This window comes from Athene noctua, chromosome 1 (genome assembly GCF_965140245.1).
Source record: "Athene noctua chromosome 1, bAthNoc1.hap1.1, whole genome shotgun sequence".
In the NCBI taxonomy this organism is placed as follows: Eukaryota; Metazoa; Chordata; class Aves; order Strigiformes; family Strigidae; genus Athene; species Athene noctua.
Genome location: NC_134037.1, coordinates 254,144,658 through 254,170,198, shown reverse-complemented (window position 1 = coordinate 254,170,198; position 25,541 = coordinate 254,144,658). Strand labels below are relative to the sequence as shown.

The following is a 25,541-nucleotide window of genomic DNA, read 5'->3' as shown; positions in this document are numbered from 1 at the left end:
GGCGTATGGATTAGCTAGGGCCTGAAATCCTACATGTGAAATACTGCCCAGGTGTAAAGTGTGTCTATAGTCTGAATATTATTTGACACATAGGAAAAGGCACATACTGGTAGAGGACACCTGTATACAGCCTCAAATCCTTAAATGTGGTTTATAGAGGAAATGAAAAAAATAGGTTTGTGATGCTATTTGCTTCTTTATAATGCAGAAGAAAGGCCTGAACATTTTTTTATATTTTTATATATATGTGTGTGCACACACAGATGCTTCTGTTTTACCTTTCCTTTTTGATCAAATGGTTCAGATGTAAATCTGTATTCACCAACTTTCCTAAGAGACTCTTAAATCATTGAGTGCTTTCTCAGTCTGAATTCCTGTTTATAACCAGCCTTAAAATCTCTAAATATCTCTATCGGATAATTTCTCCTGATAATCCACTCTAGATAAGAAAACATCAGCTGATAGTAAATTAGGTGGTCGGAAATCTTCTGTGTTACTTTCAGTAATTAATTGCTTCTCCGCTAAAAACATCCCTTATTTTTAACTTGATTATATCTGGCCTGTATTCCCTGTTACGCCTTCTTTGCTTTAAAGAGCTTTTTAAAAACCAGTGTTTTCTCCCAAGGAAGACACTTACTCAGAATAGTCAAATCACCTCCCAGTCTTCTGGTAGATGAGCGAAGGAGGATGACCGACCTCTTTATGTTCCCTTTCCATAAGGCATTTTCTTCAGCCCTTGTGTAGTTTTTTTGGTTTGATTTGTTTTTTAATCTTGGTAACACTCTCAGCCCACATTTCAGAAATGTGGTGTTGAATCGCTACCACGGCATTTTTTTCTTACAAATATTTCAGCCAAACAAATATTAAAAAGCACGAGAAATTTCAAATATGCTGGATACAAGTAATTTCTCTTCTCATGAATATTATGTTTATTGGTTTTGATGCTTTTGGTTTAATACATTGACCTCTGTGACAGTCCTCAAAACCTATTTTGATGAAAACCCTACATTTTTAATTAAAACATATGGTAAAAACATATTTCAGTAAAGCTGTTACATTCTAAAAGAAGCCTGAGCATTCTTTGTAACAGTGATGTGACCTATTTAAAAATGTAAGATAGACCTTTAAGTTTGAAATAGTATAGCGTTAGATAATAACTAGTGGATACAGGCCCTTCTTCCCTCCAACTCCTCTCCATGTAGATACTGTTTCAGTATTTAATTGTGGCCTGGACAACATCCGAGAATGTGGGTTTTTTTGGTCTTCACAACAGAGATTTCTAAAGTGATCATTATCTCAAATCTGACAGAATTATGACCTGCCTAATTATCTCTCACTTTTACAAAACTTTCATACTGTAATTTTGACTATATTTTGGAGCCTTTGCTTACCTTACCTAACTTTATTTCCTTTTACAACAATAACAGAAAAATCAAACAGTTAGGTTAAGTCAATTATTTCACAGAAAGAGTCAAAAAAGCATTTACTGATAGCCTTGCTCTGAGTTTCGATAAAATGACATCGTGTTTTGTCTCACAGACATAGTACCACCTGCATTTTGAACTATAGCTGCAAGAAGATATGGTAGAAGAGGAAGTGGGTGGAAAGCAAATGTATAAATTCATCCCCTTGTATAGCAATAAAATAATATAGAGCCCCCCTCAAAGTGCGGTGGTTTATTATGAAACAGCTGATCATCCGCATGCCAAATGGAACAGTCTTGCTTTTTATTCCACCCCACCTGTTTCCCTTTATCTCTTCCTGGCCTTTTGTCTATTACACAGTTGGAGGTGGTAAAATGCAGCATAAAAATGCCAAAGATTTTTGCTTCGGTAACGTGATCCCTGGCACAGACTTGCAGAAGTTTCTTCAGCAGTGTTCCTGCACGCCTTAAACTCTAATAAACTGTTTGCTTCCTTCATGCCTTACTGCACACACGGTTCACTACTGTACCATGAGAGGAAGGAAATAATTCTGATTTAAAAGTTGCATCTGTTGTATTAATGGTTCACTGTTGTGAAAAAGAGGCAAAAGGAACATACGGAATATGAAGAAAAAACAAAAAATCACAAACTTCCTTTGTAACTGAAAGCCTCTTTTGTTTGGGTCACGATCAAGTTTTTGAAAAGAAATACAATCTCTGAAGTGAGAACCAAAGTGCCAGGACTTGTTGAGCTGCTGCCACTCACCGTGCTGCCCATCCAGCTGAGTCCCAGCCGTCCCAGCAGCACAGCCATGATGGGGAGGGGTGGAGGGGGCAAAAGATGAAGAAATGTTGACTTGTTTGATTTATATATTTGGAGTGTGGGTATAAAGCTTCTGTCATGATGATTAACTTCTGGGAAGGCTAAGTCTCCTGACTTAGCCAGGGAGAGCTTTTGTTTTTATCCCTTAGCCTAATTCATCATTGCTCAAGGCCACGCAGTAATTTATTAAAGGCTGAAGGCATACGTTGGTTCTAAATCCCCGTGAAACACGATTCCTGCAGCTGCCAGGCGAGCTGTTGGCCTTGGGGGGGTGGACAGGGCTTCTGCATCCCGCACACCGGAGTGGGCCGGGGACAGCAGCTCCGGGCAGTGACCCTGCTCCTCACCACTGCCACTGCCTGGTGACTGTGAGGCTGCTGAAGGGTCTTTTGCCCTCACTTGAGCAGAAAGAGTACTCTCCCAGCAAGAAATCAGTGTAATGGCATCTAAATGACCACTCCTGCCACGATTTTGACTAACTTTGACTGTGTAATGTTAGATATTCTCTGGGTCATGAGTCAGGTTTATCACAAAGCCTCCTTTTTTTTTTTTACTGAACAACTCAGATCCTTTACAACCAAACACAACATAGGAATAGCATTTATTTAATTCTTCATAGTGCATACTGTTGAGTTTTGCTAAAATACCCACAGAACTACAGTACAGTGGGGAGCAATCATCTAAGTGATGATAATTTTTCAATTTTAGTGAGAATGTTGTACTAGCAGATAATTTATTTTTTTTTTAAGAACAGACTCCTGGAGTCATGGTGACAGTTTTACTTCCTGCTTATTTTAATGCTTTCCCCTTCTTTCTCATCGTCCTAACCTCTATAAAAAAGATGCTTTAAAGCATGAAGGCTGATGTTTCCAAGCTAGGAGGCAACAAGTTCCTCAGTTTCACTTACTGCAAAACCATCTCACTGTTTCCCAGTAGAACGAACACTCAGAGAGGAACATGCAGTTCCCTCTGAAAATTTTTTGTAGCTCAATACATGGTTCACTTGTAATATCTTCAACTGGAGCCAACCAGGCTGGAAGAGCAGATGGGAGAAGTTACTGCTTATTGCCCCTTTCTCTTTTAGGACAAGAGGAAATGGCCTCAAGTTGCACCAGGGAACGTTTAGACTAGATATTAGGAAGCATTTCTTTCCAGAAGGGGTTGTTGGGTGTTGGAATGGGCTGCCCAGGGAGGTGGTGGAGTTCCCGTCCCTGGAGGTGTTTAAGAGTCGGGTCAAAATAGCGCTGAGGGATCTGGTGTAGTTGGGAACTGTCAGTGTGAGGTTAATGGTTGGACTGGATGATCTTCAAGGTCCTTTCCAACCTAGACAATTCCGTGATTCTGTGATTCTGTCTCTCCTTGCAGAAGACTGTGGGCTTTTATTTATTCTTCTGCTCAGGGTTGACTTTAGCTGTGAGTTTCAGGATACCAGACTTGGTGTTAGCTTTCAGAGACCACCTTTTCTTTATAAGATTGTTTCTTAACAAAGAGAAGCCGATCAGTCACCCCAAGTGAGGGAGGTTCTTTTAACTGTATGGTGAAAAGCTTTTCTTAGAGGACCACGGCCAAAATGTAGCTAAGTCATTAGACCCTGCCAAAGGGAAGAGGCTGAGGATTCTACTTGGATGGGCAAGAAAACATTGGGGTTTAGTTCAATTTAAACTCCAAACTAGAACCAACCCAATCCTTGATTTTTATTTTTCTCCCAAACAGTGATCTCAGCACTGCCTTGCCTATGAAATAAAGACTTTCCCCCCTATTTTAACATTACACAAGGGTCGTGGAAAAGTATAAATAACAGGCCACTGAGGTTGGTAGGGAAACTGTTTGCATTTTCGTGTTAAGGTTGGAGTTTGGAGGAGAGGAAAACTTGTCAGGAAGCCGCAAATAAAGCTGTGTGGTAACACTGTTGAGAGCAATATTAAATCAAAATAGGTTTTCAAAACCCATACAAAAGCGTAACCTGAGTTTAAGTAATTCAGGCACTTAATAGGTTGTACTACAACACTGTGCCCAGACCAAGCAATTAGCCAAGCGGATTCTTCCAGCTTCAAATGTCTCTAAAGCAGTTTCTGGCATTTATCCAGCTTTCACTCAAATACATTTGTGCCTAAACCAAAAGTATTTGTGATGGGCAACATTAAAAACAGCTTTGGAGAGACTTCCTGCATTAGGTTTTGTCCTGCTTTGATTTGATTGTATTTCTCTAGGCCTTTCACTTACCATTTTGAATACAAAGTCTTTGCTAATGCTCTGAGTGTTACTTTGCCTAATTTGTAAGCTTGGAGGCTCGTGAATCCTTTATTTGAAACTTGCTTTAACTGTGGGAAATAGGAAGTGAGCAGGGAGAAGCAAATCTTTTATAGTGAGGCTCTCGTTCAGACTATAAATTAGGTTCTGCACAATGGAAGCAGAAGGAGGCAAGCCTGCCTTTCTGAAGCCCGCGACACGCTGGAAAAGATACGAGCTTTCAAGGATAACCAGGCAGAGACTGCTTTGCTGCATGTTTGCTTTATGAGCGTGGAAAAAGGACTTGCAGCTAATGTTTGTCTATAAAAAGTGGTTTAGTCAATAACCTTGCACAGTCCTAAGCAAAGAGAAATCTCTACTTAGCAGCAAACAAATAGTAAACATTTCCATTCATCACTTTTCAGAGATGTGTTGGGAAACTTTTAAAGCCTCTCTTTGATTTTACACAATGGGTATTGTCACAGCTTAACACTCTGGGCAGCTTCACAGTAATAAAGGATATTTATGTAACACAGGTCATTCTTGCCATATCTTCCTTTTGGAAATAAATATGAAGAAAGTATTAAATTACACATACACTGCAAGTCTTTGAGTTGCTTCAGTAGGATAACACTTGATTTTGGGTGAAAGATGTGCTGCAGGCTGGCTAAAGCTTAAGTCTTCAAGGAGCAGAGTGATGACCCTTTTGAAGTCAACGGGAAATTTGCCAGCAGTACCAAGATTTTATGCCTAAATTTGGCAGCCATTAAATGAATTTGAGTAACTTTCCTCATATTAATGATCTCATTCATCTTACTGAACTCTACATATGTTTGTAGAATTAGGTTTTCTATGATCCTGGTGTTCATGTCAGTATAATATTTGTCCATTAGTAAAGGGAAAAATTGCCCCCTCTTTTAAGTACCACCTTACTAGAAGTCCTGCTGGAGCAGAAAATTGCCTGCATAGAAGGGTGGCATTTTAAGGTGACCTAATAAAAGGGGAGTGGCTCAAAAATAAACCTAAAACATCTTCCCCAGCTTTGCTACTGCACTTCTCATGTGGCTTTGGTAAGTCATTCAACCTTGCTGCAAGTCAGTGTTTTCCTGGGCAAAGGATGGGGATAATAATGGCCACCTGCTCCTCAAAAATGTTGTAAGGATTGGAGGACTAATATCAATTTAAAATGGCACTTAATTTACATTTTATTTTTCTTGATTTTGTTTCAAGTAGCTCCCAAGACAGTTACATTTTTAAGAACATAAAAGAGTTCCATTTTCTTCTTTTCCATAGCTTGTGGGTTTAACAGAGTGGTGTATAATCAGTGTTCATATATATAATGTAACTTCCTTTTGCTGCAAGGAAAAGCCACCCCCTTCTAGTAAATGTTAACCATAATGTTAAAATTACAGCTGGGATTTTGAGGGACAGCTGACAAAAATTGGAAATACTCTTAACTGCTTTAACAGAAGAAATTGTGAATCAATAATGACCTCTTTATTCATTAGCATCTCTAACCCACTGCCTTCCATCTCCAGATGGAAGTGGCTGTTGAAATGCAGAGTATGTAATAAATAATGTGTATTTCAATGTGGATCACTTGACAAATCATTAAAATACTGTCATCTCTGGGGAGGAAGATGCCTGCCACTTAAACAGGCACTTGATCAGTTTTACAGTAGAAATGAAGTGAAAGAAAAAAAGACAAAAAACCCACAAACCTAGAAGTTGTTTTCTGGAAACTATTAAAGCAATTTTAAGTGCATAGTTCCCCATAAGTCTGATAACCACAGTGAATGAGAACCTCAATTTTTTTACCTTTTCCTTTCCCACTCCCCAAGCACCATCATTGTCCATATCTGTGTATTAGGGCATTAGCTTATACCTTTTTCAGTGGGAAGAAATGCTGCTCTTTGAATCCACGCTATAATTTCCATAATCTCATATCTTATCCTTGGTCTCTGATGTTGATCCAGTCCCACCCAGTTTAGTTTATGCAGTCTAGGGAAGGCTTAAATCACAGAGCTGTGGCTTGCACAGTCACGGTGCAAGCCTTTTGGTGGATAAAGCTTTGTGCATTCCTCTGCTTTCCCAATTTGGAAGTGATCCCAAAATGCATTAGGTATAATGGGAAGTTGAACTCCAGCACTGGAGTGATCACACACCACACAGACGAAACAGCATGTCATTGCTGTAGCAGTACCTTTAAGACACATTAGTGTGCATCTGTACTTTTTTTTTTTTTCTTACAGAATAGCTTGAGCTTACACACAGCAATGTTAGAAACAAATTCACAGATATAAGCCTGTCCCTCACATGGCACCTTACTTGTTCAAGGTAGACCCTGTTGTACTGGCATCAGCAGGATCACACACTGTTGGTATTTTCAATTGAATCCATTTGAAAAGTTTTTACTTCTCTGTTAGACTATCTAAAATGATTCATGACAAAGTTTTTGGATACTAATTAAAGGTAAAATAAATTGTATTGTCTGTGTTAACAATGCAGCAGTGAAATAATCCAGCCATGTTACAATGGTACCTGGCAAGGACTGAGGGTATCAAAACTTCTCAGGAAGATGCCTTTAAATATTAAACACTGGTAATATAGATTTTCCCAAACTATATTGCTTCAGTGTCTCATCATTACACTAACAAAAGTGATTCAGCACTGACTCTGTGTCCTGTTAGTGTTGAAGTCTTTTCATTTTTTCCTCTGGCTTTTCATGTATTACAACTCATTTCTTCGCATATTTTTCAGAGGCGGGTTTGGCTTTTTGTTTCCTCAGTCAGGTCAGAAACACACCTTGATACATTATATAGCAACAACAACAACAACAAAAAGCGAAGTAACTCTTCATCATTATTACAGGCCCAGCAATGTGTATTTCCCCACAGTTTTATTGCTATCTGTCCAAGACTGAAGCATAACTTAATAAAGGCTTCTCCCTGCTTCACTCCGGCATACCATAATCTGGTGAAAATTAAATTGTATGGAATGTGCAGTTGAAGTCCTATGCCATTTAACTTACAGAGCATTTTATTTCAGCTGTCTTTTAAACAGTTCCCAGGCTAGTTCATTACAACTGCTGCTTACAATTGCTCATGTTCCTTCTGGTAATGTGTTCTGCAAACCCTTCCACATATCATGGAAATCTAAAGTTTCATTTCTTTCTGAGGCCAACATCTGTTTGTGCAATATTGCAGTAAAACTGGTTTTGTCTTCTGTTAAGAAAGTATGGGTGAACAGGGCTTGATCAAGCACAGTAATAAAATATTTGCTTTAAAAGAGCCAAATACGTTTCAAAACAGCACAGAAAATATCATGAAGGATGGGTCAAGTCTCCTAGTCTTCGGGAAGAGTCCTGTGAATGGCCTTTCCCACATTGTTCATTGGACTATTTCTTATTTCAAATTATTTGAATAAAAGATAGTTCCCTTTCACTCACTATAAAATTAGGTGTATGCTTTCACAGGCATATTCTGCAAAAGATACTTTTTGTTTCCAATACTGAAAAAGAGGCAGCACTTGGCATTTCGTCTTTCAGTATTACGTAATTTGTCAAGGGTTTTGCTGCCACACTGCCCAAAGTAATCTATAGCATACAAGGTCTGGAAGGCAAATTTCTTCAGGGAGCGACTCCTCCAGTGGAGAAAAAAACAAAACCTCATCAGAACCACACATGCATTACATTGCATGGTCACCTAATTTCTGAAAGGCAAAGCTTGGAAAACTGATTCTTAGTAGTTACCAGAGTCAGCTTGCAATACATTGAAATAGGTGTAATAGGCAGCAACAGTGGTATGCTGGCTGCCTTCCCCTGCTCCAAGTTTTTTAGGGTTTAATACCGAGATTTTAAAGACAGTCTTGAAGCAAATGGCACAGCATTTGTTCACCTTTTTAGCAGAAGGTTTAATATTCATAAACTGCAACAGAAGGGAAACAAGTAGGTGTTTGAGGGGAAAGTGAATTAGTTCTCAAGAAAGAGAACCATCACTGGCAAAGGAAGAGTGAGGATGAAACCACAAAAGTAATCCTTCCCTGTCACCAGTGCCATGAGATTACCTACCTGTCCTTGATGGTATGTACTGATCTGTGTGGGGTAGGCTTGCGTGGTTGTGAGGTCCTGTCTCCTGTTCTCATCAAGTGTCACTGTTCCTAAGGCAGCCTAAGGTGTAACAGCAACTTGAAGTCTCCACTGCTGTTATGATTTGACATCTCTAGTATGTCCCAATGCGATATATTGGGCAGAAAACAACACAGGATCTAGCCAAATCTTGATTGTATGAAAAGCAGACTTAAGTAACATGAAAAGGATTCTTTTATAGCCTTATTAATAGTGAAGGGGAAAGCAAATCCCATAATTGCTCTAGAAGTCTCTCGTAACCAAAGCAGTTACAAGGGACAACAAAACTTTTTCTCTGACCGTTTCAGGAGTATTTTCTAATCTATAGATACAGATATATGGACTTCTTTGTCAGGATCTGAGTAGGTCTTGTAATTAGGAACTTTTTGCCTCCAAAGTCAGATCCTTACTGTTTCTTTTGATCTGAACAGTCAGCATTTAATACTAAATTATGTTTCTCAGTCCTACCATACAGCGGCATAAAATCATCAGTCATGTAAAGTAAATTACATTTCTCTACGTGCCTATGCAGTAACTTGACTAGACTTCAGTAACTTCAGATTTTTTTCTTTTATTAACTGTAGGTTCTTATCAAAGTGTTGGATAACAATGATAATGGCCCAGAATTCTCTCACCCAAGTTACGATGTCACCATTTCAGAGGACATCCTCCCTGATACTGAAATTCTGCAAATTGAAGCTATAGACAGAGATGAAAAGCATAAATTGAGCTACACTATTCACAGCAGCATCGATACAGTTAGCGTGAGAAAATTCAGAATTGATCCCAGCACTGGGGTGCTCTATACTGCTGAGAGATTAGACCACGAAGCTCAAGATAAGCACATCCTGAATGTCATGGTAAGAATGCAATATTCACTTGTCTCAGGACACAATCACTGCTGCTTCAGGTGCATGCGTGCCTTAGTCTTTGCATAAGCAAAGGACTCTTAATGCAGTAAGTAGTCATTAATTTCATCTTGCCTGCCCTGCTGTGTATTTATTTTACATTTTTTCTGTGGGCTTTTTGGGAAACTTACTGTGAATTCATTGTATAGAATATGATATGATTTGCTATCTCAAGGGAGAGCAAGCAGGAAATTATTTAATCTCTTGGCATCTGGTCCCCTCACTCAAGGTAATTTTCAGAGTTTCTGAAGTGAGACTGAAAGTTACTTGAGAAGTTATTCACAGGAAGATAACTACTTTCTTGCCATAGAGAATGCTACAACCTTTCTGAATACAATCCTTGTTTATAGTTTACTTTTACAGACATTTCAGTACATAAACTGTTGATACACAAAATAGCTTTCATCTACATTTCCAAATGTTTGGCTATGCAGAAAGAAAATTAATTATAATTTTTAGTTGAGTGTAAATTACAGAACATGTCTGTCTGTTCTCAAGTGAAGAGTGTATATTATGGGCTGGAGGTTAGTAAAAAAAAAATCTGTGTTAATTTAAACATTATAGTATGCTATATTCTTTAACCACTTAAGACTCCTGCAGAAGAGATCTTTGAAGGAACAGCTAATGATGTGTTAGGTGTGAGGCCATCTTTGGGCAGGGGACCCTAGGAATCAGAGAGCTGCTCTGAGACCCACTGAGCAGGAGCTGAGTGGGGTCTCAGCTCAGAGTAACAAGCTGCAAATCCTTTGTCGAGCAGGCTAAGAAATAAATAAAACTGCATCACAGAGAGACATGGCTGACAGAGGTCATTTCCTGGTGCTTGGTTTTGACCTCCACCTGATACAACTCTTTTTTTGCTCTGTTTAAGAACCAAACTTTTGGGAATCATGTTGGCAGGTTTATCAGTGTATCTGTGCTGAGATATTTTGTATGGGGTTGAGAGAGGTGTGATAAATGATACCTCTGCTGGGAGTGCTCAGCACTTCTTAAGGTAATTCCTACTCTGTTAGGTATTGGTATCATCATCTTCAAAAAGGTATGTACATATATAATGATGAAAAACTCCATTGGCAGCTACAAGCATGAGACTGACACACAGCTGATTATAGTGAGTAAAATTGTTTGTAGGTCTTTGAAAGAAGGAGCAATGGGCAAGGTATATTTGCCTCTATGCTATAAAATAGGAAGTGGCAGGGCAAAGGCATGACCATTTAGCATGTGTTTTTAAAAAAAAAAAAAAAATTCTTGCACACCTAAAACCAAATTTAAGGAGTCATGTGGTTTCCACTTAAAAATTCATGTCAAAATTGCCATGCATTTTTTCACAAGTGAAAAAAAAGTCCCTAAGCTCTTCCTGTTTCTTTAACTTTACCATCTACCATCTCACATGTTATGTATTTTAGACTGTTCTTTGGGACAAACGGATTTTTCTAAAACTTTGTATTAAATAGAACTGAAAGTATTATTAGCACTCAGGTGGGTAATATTTATGAAATTTTACTAGATGAGTATCAAGATGTGTATCATGCACTTGTTCTATAGGTCCGAGATCAAGAATTCCCTTATAGAAGAAACCTGGCCAGAGTCGTCATAAATGTGGAAGACTCCAATGACCATAGTCCATACTTTACCAGCCCATTGTATGAAGCCTCAGTGTTTGAATCAGCAGCAGTTGGATCAGCAGTCTTGCAGGTCACGGCTTTGGATAAGGACAAAGGAGAAAATGCAGAGCTTATCTACACTATTGAAGCAGGTTAGAACAGAGGCTGAAAATGTAACATCATGATTCATGCCGTACACAGAGCAGTGCAGTGATGGTGGTCTATCTTCACACACAAGTCAGCTTCTTTGGTTTACCTTCTCCCGTAGATCTGGGCAAAGGAGACACCTTCCTGTTGGCTGTTTTTTCATTTTGAAGCTACTATACCCAAAACCTGTCAGGACAGAGTCTCATTCACGTTCACTAGAGCCTTTTACCTCTGAGTCATTGGTTTAAAAACATCACAGAAGATAGTTATTGAAAGCTGCAGCCAGTGATTTGTTTTCAGGTTGCTGGCTTCAGTCTAGTACACAGAGGATCCTCCATAAACAAATCTCACAACAGCTGGTGTGTCCTGGCATCTTTGCCAACATTCAGATCAGATGAGCATGGAGACAAACACCAGGGCGATGCTAAAAACTTCTATCAGCAGAGTCGTAGCATTTTAATGGCACAAGGTCTCTTGAAACTAAGGGAGGGCGTGGTGATGCCAGATTAAAATTGCTTTTGCTGTTAATCTCTGGATATTTAGTAACCATATAATCCGTACCCGGAAAAGCATTCCTCTGCTGGTCCAACAGCACGGTGATGAGAAATTTGCATTATCCCTGCCACACATGCAAGTGAATGTAACTTTCTGTGGCTGATATGGATCTGAAGTTAAGAATTATCTCTGAGATAAACCATTAATATATATACAAGAGGAGTACCTGGAAAAAGAGAGGAGGAAGTAGAAATTTGTAACCTTTGGATTTTTTATGTTTCATTACTACTTTTTTGTTGTTGTTGTTTAGTAATATGAATCTTTGTATTGTAATAATAGCAAACTATAAACCTATATTGCCCTAAAAAGAAGTCTTATATACTGCAGATTGTCCCCATATTACTCATATCACAAGCCTTTCCCTACAGGGTCATTATTTATCCCTTTATTATTATAAATACTTGACACTAGCTAGGATGGCTTATGTCAATTAGGAACAGGCTAAATGACAAAAAATAAGTAATGAAATAATAATATCTATACCATCTCATATTGATTTAGCTTCATATTGTTCAAGTTCACACCTTAAATTAAGCTGATAGAAACAGAAGCTTAGAGAAGACCCTAAGGAACTTCGTTCTGTCATTACCCTGTATGCTCTGTGGAAGTAGAGTCCCTTAAGCAAACCAGGAGGTGAAGTCTTTTGCAGCTAGAAGTGTTGAACTTAGACCCTTGTGATCCTACAAAGATCTTAGCGCTACAAAACAAATATTTCCTTTATGGACTGCATTTGCTCTTACCAGTTGTTTCTCAGTATTCTCCAGTGGCCTTTTAACTTAGATCAGGGGAAATTTTACACATACCCAGGCAGGACAACGTTGTGCCTTACAGAACGAACTCTGAGCAGACCAGATCACGTTCCTGGGGCAATGTTTTTCAAGACTGTTCCCAGCTTTTTCTTGACACCTTATTACTGTTATGGGCTATCACCTATAGGTGCTACCACAGCGTAATGAGCAACCTGACTTGCTAGGAGTATGGCTGCCATACACTGGTAATAGGATCATACGTAATGCAGATAGAAAAATATGATGATTAGAAAAGATACTTTAGCTATTAGATGGTCCTTTTTAATTTGCTTTTTTTTTCTCTCTTTTCTAGAGTCTCTCTATTCCATTACACCTGGTTTCTGTTTCATCATGAGCTCTTGCTGCAGTGTCAGAAATCAAACTTCCATTTAGTGTAAGACATGCACTCCCCCAGTTTCATTATCCACAGATGTTCCAATCCCAGATGCATCAAAATTCAGTCTTCTGCTGCTGTAGTTTCTATGATCCATAAAATCTACAGATGAGGATACTGATTTTAACTGCAACATTCAGATTGTACACAGCTCTCTCATTCAGAGGAATTACTTACATCGCTTTATATGTAAAGAGAGCAATTGGTAAAGGAAGTAGCTTTTGTGTAATTTCATAAGAAATTCCTAAAGGAGAAGAACCAGCTCTGGCCTTACCTGAGGCAGTCAATGGCTAAAAATTATTTGTATTAACAAGCACTGAAAAAATAACTGCAGCAGCATTTGTAGTGTCTGCAAATGTGACAGATACTGTGATCTTTATGAGAATTGGTAGCTCTGGCAGAATCTCAGCTCCTCAGTGAATAGCACAATTTTTGTTTTACCTAGTAGAGTAAACTTTACTGATCTGAAAGGATGGATATAAATAGAAAGCCACTACCAGTATTGAACTACATACAGTAGTATGTACCTTAAATTAGCCTCCAGGGCCCAGAATTTACAACAGATAGTGAATCACTTCTCAAGAATAGTTCATATTAACTAACTTAATTTAGGATTCCATGTATTTGGTATTCCAGCTGCAATTTTCACATTTACTGGTCTGTGCACAGCACCTGTAACAATCACCAGGAACATGTTATAGTGATTGGAATTGCTGTAACTTGGAACATGCTGTTTATATTTAGAATCAAATTCAGAAAAAGAGTCTGTGTGCTTATACATGCCATATACACACATAGCATCCTGTACTTTAAGCAGGCACTCAAAGGAACCAGAATTCAAAATATGGATTGCCTAGTAATGGTGATCTCTAATTACAGGGTAGGGATACATAGCAAAAGTTTTGAAGGAGTCTTACTAAAGAAGAGGTTGTCAAAAAGACTAAAAAGAAAAAAAAAAACCAACAACACAAACACAGAGGGTCATTGATCCAAACTTATGTTTTCACCTTTATGCAGTGAGTGATATCCCTGCTTTCATGTTATAACAGACATGACATTTTCTGCTAAATCTCATTCATCTAGATTCATCCTCCTCAGAGATTGTATGATAAACCTTTGTGCCACAAGATACTTGAATCTCTTTTCTATGCTATTTGTTCTTTTTTATTTTTTCTAAATGCCACTTTAACCTTCTTATATTCAATTCTTTGAGTCTTGAACTACTATAGTCTTCTCTACAGTTGCTTAATATCCCCTTCAATTAAAGCCTGAGTTGTTATCCATTTGTCATGTAATTGGCTTGTTAGCCTCTGATCTAGTTTCTTTGCCTTAGGTGTACATGTATTTGACTAATTCCCATAATTTAGAGATGCTTTTTCCTACTTCAGTAGGAGTAATGTGCATGCAGCACTTGCTCAGATGTTGATACACAGAATCAAGATAGAGATAGCAGCACCTGAGTTTATGAAGGTTTGAACATCTATACCATCTACTGAGATAGCTGATTTTCAGAAAGGAAGGCTGGAAGAACCTTTAGAATTCTTTTATGTTAGGGTTTTTTTTTTTCAGTAACTGCCTTTAACAAATTGCAGCTAATTGTTCCTGGTTTAAATTCTCTTTAAGTGTGTTGTATTTATTTTTTAATTTGCTTCCAATATTTGTGTTTTAGGAAATACAGGAAACACATTCAAGATTGAACCAGTTTTAGGGATCATCACATTAATGAAGGAGCCAGACTTAACCACAATGGGACAGTTTGTTTTGTCAGTCAAAGTGACTGATCAAGGTTCTCCACCGCTGTCTGCAACAGCAATTGTGCGAATATCTGTGACGATGGCAGATAACTCCCACCCTAAGTTCACTCTCAAAGAATACCAAGCAGAAGTTAATGAAAATGTGGACATTGGTACTTCTGTCATCTCTCTCTCTGCAATCAGTCAGTCCACGCTAGTTTATGAGGTTAAAGATGGAAATGTGGATGGAGTCTTCACTATAAACCCATATTCTGGAGTGATCACCAGTCAAAAAGCCCTTGATTATGAACGTGCTTCCTCCTATCAGCTCATCGTACAGGCAACAAATATGGCAGGCATGGCATCAAATGCTACTGTGAACGTTCAGATTGTTGATGAAAATGATAACCCACCAGTTTTTCTCTTCTCTCAGTACTCAGGAAGCATAAGCGAAGCTGCTCCTGTAAACAGCATAGTCCGGAGTGCAAATAACAGTCCCCTCGTGATACGTGCCACTGATGCTGACAGCAACCAGAATGCTTTGCTTGTCTACCAGATTGTTGAATCTACTGCAAAAAAGTATTTCACAGTAGATTCCAGCACAGGTGCAATCAGAACAATTGCAAATTTAGATCATGAAACAATAGCCCAGTTCCACTTCCACGTGCATGTTAGAGACAGTGGGAATCCCCAGCTTACAGCAGAGAGCCCAGTTGAAGTGACCATTGAGGTAACTGATGTCAATGACAACCCACCAGTCTTCAGCCAGGCTGTATTTGAGACAGTCTTGCTCCTGCCCACATATGTTGGTGTTGAGGTTCTCAAAGTCAGGGCTACAGACCCAGATTCAGAGATCCCTCCTGAACTAACATATAGTCTAATTGAAGGCAATATGGACCATTTTTTAATTGATTCAAGCACAGGAGTACTCACCATTAAAAACAATAGCCTCTCCAAAGATCATTATATGCTAATTGTAAGAGTATCTGATGGGAAATTTTATAGCACTGCTATGGTGACAATAATGGTAAAAGAAGCCATGGATAGTGGGCTCCATTTTACACAAAATTTTTATTCCACTTCTATCTCAGAAAACAGCACCAATATTACAAAGATTGCTGTGGTGAATGCTGTTGGTAACCGCCTCAATGAGCCATTGAAATACAGTATATTAAACCCAGGCAACAAATTTAAAATCAAATCCACCTCGGGAGTCATTCAGACAACTGGCATCCCCTTTGACCGAGAGGAACAAGAGCTGTATGAGTTGGTGGTGGAAGCAAGCCGCGAACTAGACCACCTTCGTGTCGCTCGAGTGGTGGTGAGGGTTTACATTGAGGACATAAATGACAATGCACCAGTGTTCATAGGGCTTCCGTACTATGCTGCTGTTCAAGTCGATGCTGAGCCTGGTACCCTGATATATCGAGTGACGGCTATTGATAAAGATAAGGGTGAAAATGGTGAGGTGTCATACCTTCTGAAGGAAGACTATGGACATTTTGAAATCGATAGAGGATCTGGTAGCGTCACTTTGAAAGAAGCCTTCAATTCTGATTTGTCTAATATAGAGTATTTGGTTGTCATTCTTGCAAAAGATGGCGGTAACCCATCATTGTCTGCTTCGGTAGAGCTCCCCATTACTATTGTTAACAAAGCGATGCCTGTATTTGACAAGCCCTTCTATACAGCTTCTGTGAATGAAGATGTAGAGATGCACACACCAATTTTAAGCATAAATGCAACTAGTCCAGAAGGCCAGGGTATCATTTATATTATTGTTGATGGCGATCCCTACAACCAGTTTAATATTGACTTTGATACAGGAGTTCTGAGTGTCATTAGCCCACTGGACTATGAAATAAATTCTCTTTTCAAGCTGATGGTGCGAGCCAGCGATGCCCTCACTGGTGCTCGAGCTGAAGTCACTGTGGACTTGATCATTAATGATGTTAACGATAATCCACCAGTTTTTGATCAGTCAGCTTATAATGCTACTTTGTCTGAAGCATCTCTGATTGGGACTCCTGTACTGCAGGTTGTTGCTACTGATGCTGACTCTGATAATAACAAGATTGTGCAGTATCAGATAGTCCAGGACACCTTTAACAGCACGGACTATTTCCATATAGACAGCACCAGTGGCCTCATTCTGACAGCCCGGATGCTGGATCATGAACTCATACAGCAGTGCAGCTTGAAAGTCAGAGCAACTGATAATGGGTTCCCACCACTAAGCAGTGAGGTTCTTGTTAGTATCTCAATAACAGATATGAATGACAACCCTCCCGTTTTTAACCAGTTAATTTATGAATCGTATGTGAGTGAACTGGCTCCTCGGGGTCATTTTGTGACATGTGTGCAAGCCTCTGATGCTGACAGTTCTGATTTTGACAGACTGGAGTACAGCATCCTATCAGGAAATGATAGGACCAGTTTTGTTATGGACAGCAAGAGTGGTGTTATCACCCTCTCCAACCATCGCAAACAGAGGATGGAGCCCATGTACAGCCTAAATGTCTCTGTGTCAGATGGGCTGTTCACCAGCACAGCTCAGGTGCACATACAGATCCTTGGGGCCAACCTCTACAGCCCTGTGTTTTCGCAGAGTGTTTATGTTGCAGAGGTTAGAGAAAACGCTGCTCCTGGAACTAAGGTAATCCATGTGAAGGCAACAGATGGGGATTCAGGTGTATACAGCCAGATAAGCTACTCCATAATAAATGACTTTGCAAAGGACCGATTTTTGATTGATAGCAATGGGCAGATTCTGACAACTGAGAGGTTAGACCGGGAGAACCCGCTGGAAAGAGATATTGGTATATTTTTGAGAGCCCTCGATGGAGGTGGCAGGACTACGTTTTGCACTGTGAGAGTGATAGTAGTGGATGAGAATGACAACGCTCCTCAATTCATGACAGTCGAGTACAGAGCAAGTGTCAAAGCAGATGTTGGGAAAGGTTACTTGGTGACCCAAGTGCAAGCAGTAGATCCAGATGATGGAGCCAATTCCAGAATTACGTATTCTCTGTATAGTGAAGCCTCCGTTTCAGTAGCTGATCTGCTTGAAATAGATCCAGACAATGGATGGATGGTCACCAAGGGTAGCTTTAATCAGCTGAAAAACACGGTTCTGTCATTCTTTGTGAAAGCAGTTGATGGTGGCATTCCTGTAAAGCATTCCCTCATTCCTGTCTACATCCATGTCTTACCCCCAGAAACTATTTTGCCTTCCTTTTCTCAACCCCAGTATTCTTTTACCATAGCAGAGGACACCCTCATTGGTAGTACCATTGACATTCTGCATGTTTTGCCTAATCAGGGTGCTTTGTACAGCACAGTTAATGGTGAGCTGACTGAAAACAACAAAGATGGTGTTTTCATCATAGAGCAAGACACAGGGCTCATAAAACTGGATAAGAGACTTGACCATGAGACAAATCCTGCTTTTCACTTCAAAGTTGCAGCCACCATTCAATTAGACAAAGTAGACATTGTGTTGACTGTGGATGTGGAGGTTAAGGTATTGGATGTAAATGACAACAAGCCCATGTTTGAAACAGCTAGCTATGACGCTATAATAATGGAAGGGATGCCTATAGGAACAAAACTTATGCAGGTTAAAGCGGTCGATGCAGACTCGAGTGCAAATGGGCAGGTCACCTATACCCTTGCGGTGGAATCAGAACTGGAGAAGATCACAGAAGCATTCACCATTGATAGCAACAGTGGCTGGATCAGCACACTGAAGGATCTGGACCATGAAAAGGATCCTGCTTTCACCTTTGCAGTTGTGGCCTCAGATCTGGGGGAAGCTTTATCCTTGTCATCAACCACCTTGGTCTCAGTTACTGTGACAGATATAAATGATAACGCACCCATCTTTGAGCATGAGGTGTACAGAGGGTCAGTGAAGGAGAGTGACCCTCCAGGGGAAGTTGTGGCTGTTCTTAGCACCTGGGATGAAGACACTTCTGATGTCAACCGGCAGGTTAGCTACCATATTACAGGTAAGAAACAACTTGCATGCTTTCTTCCCAAAACCACCTTTACTGATGAACTGTGCATGTGTCGTTTTGGGTAAACATTTAGCAGGGTTTCAGCTAAATTACCACTGTGGATCAGACAATTGCATCTCACTTAGGGGTTTTTTTTTTTCTTCTTTAATTTGGACAGCATTTACAGCAACTAGCAAAGCTGAAAAGAGGGAAAGGGGGGGTGTGTGTATGTGTCTGTCTGGGTTAGTCTCTCTCTAATTTCCAAGATTCATGATTTGCTGCAGTGCAATGTAGTGTGACCCATCAACCCATCATAATTGATGTGTCAGCTTGGAAACCATCATGAGTTAATGTTTCAACCAAGGGAAGAAGAACATTTTGTTCTTGAGGAGAAAGTCCTTACATTTCCAAGCATTGAATTTTTTTTAAATAGCTTTTTTCTTTTTGAAATAAGGAAGTGCATGCAGGAACCACTTTGAAATACCACTACAGGACAGGGAGAAGAATGAATTTTACATTGGAAAGAGTGAGGGGATGCCATTTCTTATCGGCACAGATTTCTGGCCAGGGAGATAGTAATCTGCTTAGAAGCACTGGTTAGCTGCCATGCATTGTTATCTACAGTATAAGGCAATTTCTATTACATTACTAACATACTTTACAAACTGTGTTAACACTGCTCTCTCCTATTGTGCTATATTTATTATCATTCTTTTCTCCTAGATTCAGACTGGCTTTTGTGTGAGTGAGTGATGGGGTGCTGCACTTATATTTCTGTCTACAGCTTGCATCGTCCAATAGATTTTGTTAGGGAACAACTTGGCACTCCCCCCAACCTTCACAGTCCAAGAGCTAATATTAATTACCTATTAATAACCAGATTATTAGACAAATTCACATTTTTCTCACTAGATGGGATAAGAATTAGACAAGACTGCATGTAGGAAGCAGGCTACAGGCAAAAATGACTTAACTAACGAGATAACAGTTTATATATTTTGCTGTGGAGGATAAGACTCCTATCCCTTCGTTAGCTATGAAATTGGAAGTGGCCATGGGATGGTGTGTAGGGAGAGGTGTGATACTCCAATTAGCCATGGATTGCCTGTGTTACGTGTCTGAAGTAGCATCATTTTCAAAGCAACCAGGAATTCATTCTGACCATTTTCTTGAAAGTCGATTCATTTTAAAGGCTTGCAAAGACTATGTGTTTATAGGCTTGCATAGACTATGTGATGAGTTGTAGGACATTAGAAGTAGGGGCAAAAGCACTCTTGTCAACAAAGCATAGGATTTGGAGGCTTTGGGCAAGCTGCATTAGCTGCTAGTGCCTCAGGTCCCACATATCTAAAAGTAAATAAGTAGTCTCTCATCCTAGAGATTTTGTGATATTTGAAAGAGTTTGAGGATCCCAGTATAGAAAGTATTATAGGAAATGCAAACCCTTCATGTTTGTAGCAAATGTTAGTGTACCATGATCATTAGCTGAAGGTACTGTTTTTCTGGTCTTCCAGTCATTTTTTATAATGATTATGCTTTAGTCACATAACTGTGCTGTCAGTTTAGCAAAAAACTGGAAAACTGTCACATGACTCAAAAATTATAGATCATTCTGTACCTTAATTTCTATAATAGTTCAAAATATGTCATGTACTTTGCTGGCATTTTAGTTTCTGAAAATGTTAGATGTCAAAGCCCAAAACTTTCTCTAATGCCTACTGTACAATTACTAGTGTATGAACTCAGAAATTCCGCTGTCTTTGAATATATTCTTTGAATTTGGGGAAAAGCACAAGGATAAATTAGGTTCTTTTGATTATAACGTCAAAACATATTATAGTTTAACTAAACTATAGAATAGTTTAGTGAATAGACTAATAGTCTATTCACTCTTTACCTCAAATTGAGCTCAGGAAATGCACTTGAATATTTCATGGATACAGATTAGCTAGATGATTATTCAGGTGCTGTGGCTTTCTGGAGGCATTTTTAGCCATAGAAATATTTATTAATACGGTAAACAAACTCTGAGGAAAAACAGACACTGACAAAAAGGGAGAAGAAAACAAATTATGAGAATGACACGTGGATCCTCCAAAAACAGCTTTGTGCAAGTGAGCCTGAAGAAAAGTAGCACACAGAAGATATATGGGAAAAATTATCATTCAGGAGATGAAAGAAATAAACATTCTGGGTCAGATATGATCACTGAAGAGTCCTTTTCACTGTTTTGAGAAATACAAACGTTTATTGCAGTCTTCTGGTCTACTTTGAAAAGGGGTAGATACATTCTGGTGGATAGATATATATTCTGTTTTGATCTCCTTCAGTTTAGGATTGGTTTCCATGATTACTGCCAAGTAGGGGCCATTTTCAAATCCACCTTCATCTGCATTTGGTGGCGGGGGGGAGAAGATTTGCACTTACCCTTCATGTGTACTTTGATAGCAGCTGGAGATGTCCACAAAGCAAAAGTGCTATATATAAATCTTAATAGAAAATCAATAGGAAGCACAGATGACACAAATGCGCTTAGGGAGCACAGTATTTTTCTTTTGAAGGCTCGTTTGAGGTAATTGCCTATATCATTTGAGGCAGTTTGGCTAAAACCAGTCCTCTGCTGCTGTTTAACTAGGATGTTTAGCCAACCTAGACCCAGCCAGGTATTACTGAGATTTAACAGTGGTAAATTTGGAAAAGCCACCAGAAAAATGTCGGTTGCTAAGGCTATGGTACAATAAAGTGTTTGTGTTCCTCAGTGATGTTAATTGGGCTCCATCAGGCATGTAAATCTAAGGACAGACAATAGTCTTTAAGCTTGGTTCATCTGAATACAAGGAAGATGAACAATGTGGTTTTGGAAGAAAGAACTGGTACTGTACGCAGTAGTTTTTTTACTAGTTTGATTGCCCAGTATGAGCAAAGTGATGGGGTTTGTTTGGTTTTATTTTATATTTGAGATCCTGGAATTCTAGAGAAATGGATGTTTCAGTGCTTGGGGAGGACTTCTGTTGCAGGCTGAGAACAGTGTCTGCAATTTTATGATAGTAAAGCTAAGAGGAGTGGGTTTATCATTTCAGCAGCTCAGTATGCAACATCTTAAACTGAGAGTGGAGGATAAACCTATTGGTTTTAAGTGATGCAAATGCCTAGAGATCTAACTGGGAATTGAAATAAGTGCATGAATAAAAGAGACAAAAACCCCCCTAAGTTAGTAAATATCCAGTTCCCCCTCCCAGATCAGGACATTGCAGTGAAAACTGATATTGTTTGTTGGCTTCTGGTTTTCAGTTCCCTTTTAGCCATTATAATTCCCTCTGTGTGTGCTTTAGTAATGATGTGTGTCAGGATTTGTTTATTTTGGATCACTGTGTCTCTGCATTTCATTTGTATCTGGCTGTTTTCTTTCTTTACTTAAACTTGAGCTTGATTTGCCTTTGTACTATTTGCTGACTAGGGAGGAAGGGAGGGAGAGCATTATTTAAACTTCAAGTAACAAAAGATAAAAGATAATGCTGATTCTTTTAGCCTCAAAGCCTTTCTAAAAAGTTACTGGAGGTTTTTTTGTAGCTAGCACTTCACTGTTGTGACATTCAAAGTAGAACATAAGAAAACTGCCAAAAGATTTTAAAGAATACATTAATACATGTAGTCAGGAGGCTTCCATTTAGAAAAGCTACATTATTCAGAGTGAAAAGCTAATTAATTAGAACGCCCCTAGGAAACTGAATCTGCTTACATATATTAGTGAAAAAGTTAATTAATCACTGCAGAATGAGATCTGTGTCAAGACATATGTATAAGTACTAGAAAATGGTTCCCTGGGCCACAATGTAGATTTTTTTGCCTTTTTAAAGAATATTTTCTTGATGGTATTTTAGTGTTTACATCTCATTATTTCTGTTACACTTTATAGTACAACTGCCACCTTTGTCTTCCATCAACAAAGTATATAGCCAGTCATGAGAAGCAAAAAAAATGAAAGGTAGCACTAATGAAAAAGGCATGCAGATAAAGTGTTACATATTTTCTGCTTATTGCACAGGGTTCTTGGTCATTTGAATTGATCCTTTTCTAGTGAAGTAAAGGGGGGGGAAAGGGATCCCAAGGACCTTTCTTTATACATACTTCTCAAATTCCTATGTATGATTTAAAAGCCATTCCATCAGCAACAAAGCAACAGTGATTTTAAAATTGCTCCAAGCTAGTGTTACTGCCAGCCATAAAAGCCACCAGCTGATTTTAATTAGATTTTACCTTTCCTCTTTTCTTAGCAATGGGATACCCATACCTTGACTGTATTGCTTCATAGTTGGTAGGGACAGTTAATCATTTCTTTTTACAAAAGAAGTAATATGCAGGAAAGCACTGATTGATATCACAAAGCTAAATAAGAATATTTAAGACCATTTTTATTAATGGTTTACAACATTAAACTCACTATGACAAGATTACAGCCATTTATAAAGGAGAGTTAAGCTTTTATATGCTGATGTTGAACTGAATAGAGAGAATTTAATGTCAATCAGCAGGGGTCTACCTTCTTTGAAAGTCACATTAAGATTCAAGTCGACAGACAGATTCTCCAATACAATCCATTGCCTTGGATTGTATTCAGATCTGGCCTGTAGTGCACATTGACATACTGTGTAACCTTCTTTAGGAGAAATTTGTGTTTATATCACACAACAGATTAAACAAGGTTTAACTGAGTCCTCTGGTGATTACTCCAGACTGTCATGGAAATCAGTGGGAAAATTGGGATCTGCTTGGTTTTGTGATCAAAACCAGTGATTTTCTATCAACAGAAAATATCTGTGTTTGATATATCCGTATGATTAGAGGGCCTTTTATAATTATAATGCTGATCTGACTAATTTACTGGAAATCTTACTCATTATAACATGCTTTTTTACACAGTTACAGCTAGCACAAATGGTGATGTTTAACAAGAAATATTTTCTCAGCCTGTCTCAACTGACTTAGTTTTCCTATTAAATAGAAACCAGTCTATCTTGTCATTGGTAGCCAGTGAAAAAGGCACAGATTACAGCCTGTGACCTTTTTTCTGCTTTTTGATGTCGAAAGAAGGTATGAAATGTGTATTAGACTTTTTTGCTTGGTTTTAAACTAAGTTCTAAGTTCACATAGTCTCTGCCTTGTTTTTTTGCTAAGAAGGTCCCTGGGAACGGACAGAATTGTAACACTAGAAGCAACAACAGTGACACCTAATCGCTTGACAGCAGAGACAGCTCAAATAAATTCAGCCTTGGATTTTTTTTTTTAAATACTTATTTACTCAGATATTCAACCAGAGTACTAGAAAGGAAGGTTTAAGAACCTGGTCTTTCCATTGAGCTTGGACAAATCCCATGACGCATGTTGGGACTCTGAATAAGTTGTAAGCAGAAGTACAATATCATGCTTGACATTCTTGATCCTGTTACAAGAAAGAAGAAGCATACCCTTAATAATTTTATCCCACTTTTATACATGAGAAACATGGAAAGTAGTTCTCAGATTGCATTTCTGCATGGAAGAGCACAGCAGAGAGATTAATATGGTGGGGAAGGAGCTGGTAGCAGTTTAGTTGGAATTAAAGTTCACCCAGTGGAGCGGCATGATGCTTTTTTCTGTGTCCTCACTCAGTTTCTATCGCATATGAGTTTGCTCTGAGTATAGTGCTCTATCCTAAATTATTAAGTCTACAGATATGTTTTTACAGACCAAGGTTATGTTAGATGCTGGGCACCAGAAGACTGAATTGTTGGCTTTACTAGTTTTGGCTGGGGTAGAATGCTGGTGTGGTGCTATGTTTTGGGTTTATGACCAAAACAGTGTGGATGCAACAGGGATGTTTTAGCTATTGCTGAGCAGTGCTTACACAGAGCCAAGGCTCTTTCTGATTCTCACACTGCCCCACCAGCAAGTAGGCTGGGGGTGCCCAGGGAATTGGGAGGGGACCCCAACTTACCAAAGGGATGTCCCATACTGTATGATGTCATGCTCATAAAAGTTGGAGGAAGAAGGAGGAAGGGGGGATGTTTGGAGTGATGGCATTTGTCTTCACAAATAACTGTTATGGGTGATGGACCCCTGCTTTCCTGGAAATGACTGAACATCTGCCATGAATTCCTCATTTTGCTTTGCTTACACATGCAGATTTTGCTTTACACATTAAACTGACTTTATCTCAACACACATGTTTCTGCACCATTACTCTTCTGTTTCTTTCTCCCTTTCCACTGCGGGGGTAATAAGTGAGCGAATGTGTGGGACTTAGCTGCCTACCAGGGGTAAGCCACAACATTGGTTTAAAAGATTTTACTGTCTGGTCTGACAGGGGGTTGAGATCAGGCTCAGAGAAAGGTGATTGAAGATGTTTTTTTCATGGATCAAGCAGGGGACTCCACCATTTCAGATGAAAGAGTAAATAACTGTTGGAATCATTAACAACAACTGTGCCCACCTTGATTATTATACCCTTCTGCATGTGACATCCTTCCTTCCTTCCTGAAGATGACATGGACCAAAATTATCCCTCTCCCAACCTGCTTTTGTCACCAGGCAATTTAATGATGTGGAAGAGCAACATTGCCATGTTCAGTGTCAGTGTTACGGCACGATACAAAGCTGTTCTACTTTGTCTCCTGCACTCCTTTCACCAGCTTTCACTCTCAGATACATTTGATCTAATTGTACTGCTTATTTTCCAACTGCTTCTCAAATGACCTCTTGTTAGGACTATTTAATACTAATGTGTCTTCCTGTGTCGTGTAAACTTTTTTTAAAACTAGAATGTTAATGAGCAGAAGA

The 25,541-nt window shown here is 39.1% G+C and overlaps 1 protein-coding gene across 8 annotated transcripts in view; it reads left to right on the top strand.

Moving 5' to 3' along the window:
* The window catches only part of FAT3 (FAT atypical cadherin 3), a 423,806-nt gene that overhangs the window by 320,108 nt on the left and 78,157 nt on the right, over positions 1-25,541 (top strand). For 7 of the 8 annotated variants that reach the window (XM_074917423.1, XM_074917414.1, XM_074917394.1 and 4 more), the window contains 3 exons: positions 9,186-9,461; positions 11,052-11,262; positions 14,664-18,737. In XM_074917423.1, coding sequence (XP_074773524.1) covers positions 9,186-9,461; positions 11,052-11,262; positions 14,664-18,737 — 4,561 coding nt within the window. Of the gene's footprint in view, positions 1-9,185; positions 9,462-11,051; positions 11,263-14,663; positions 18,738-25,541 lie in introns of those variants that run through there. The other variant, XM_074917432.1, reaches the window with a different exon arrangement.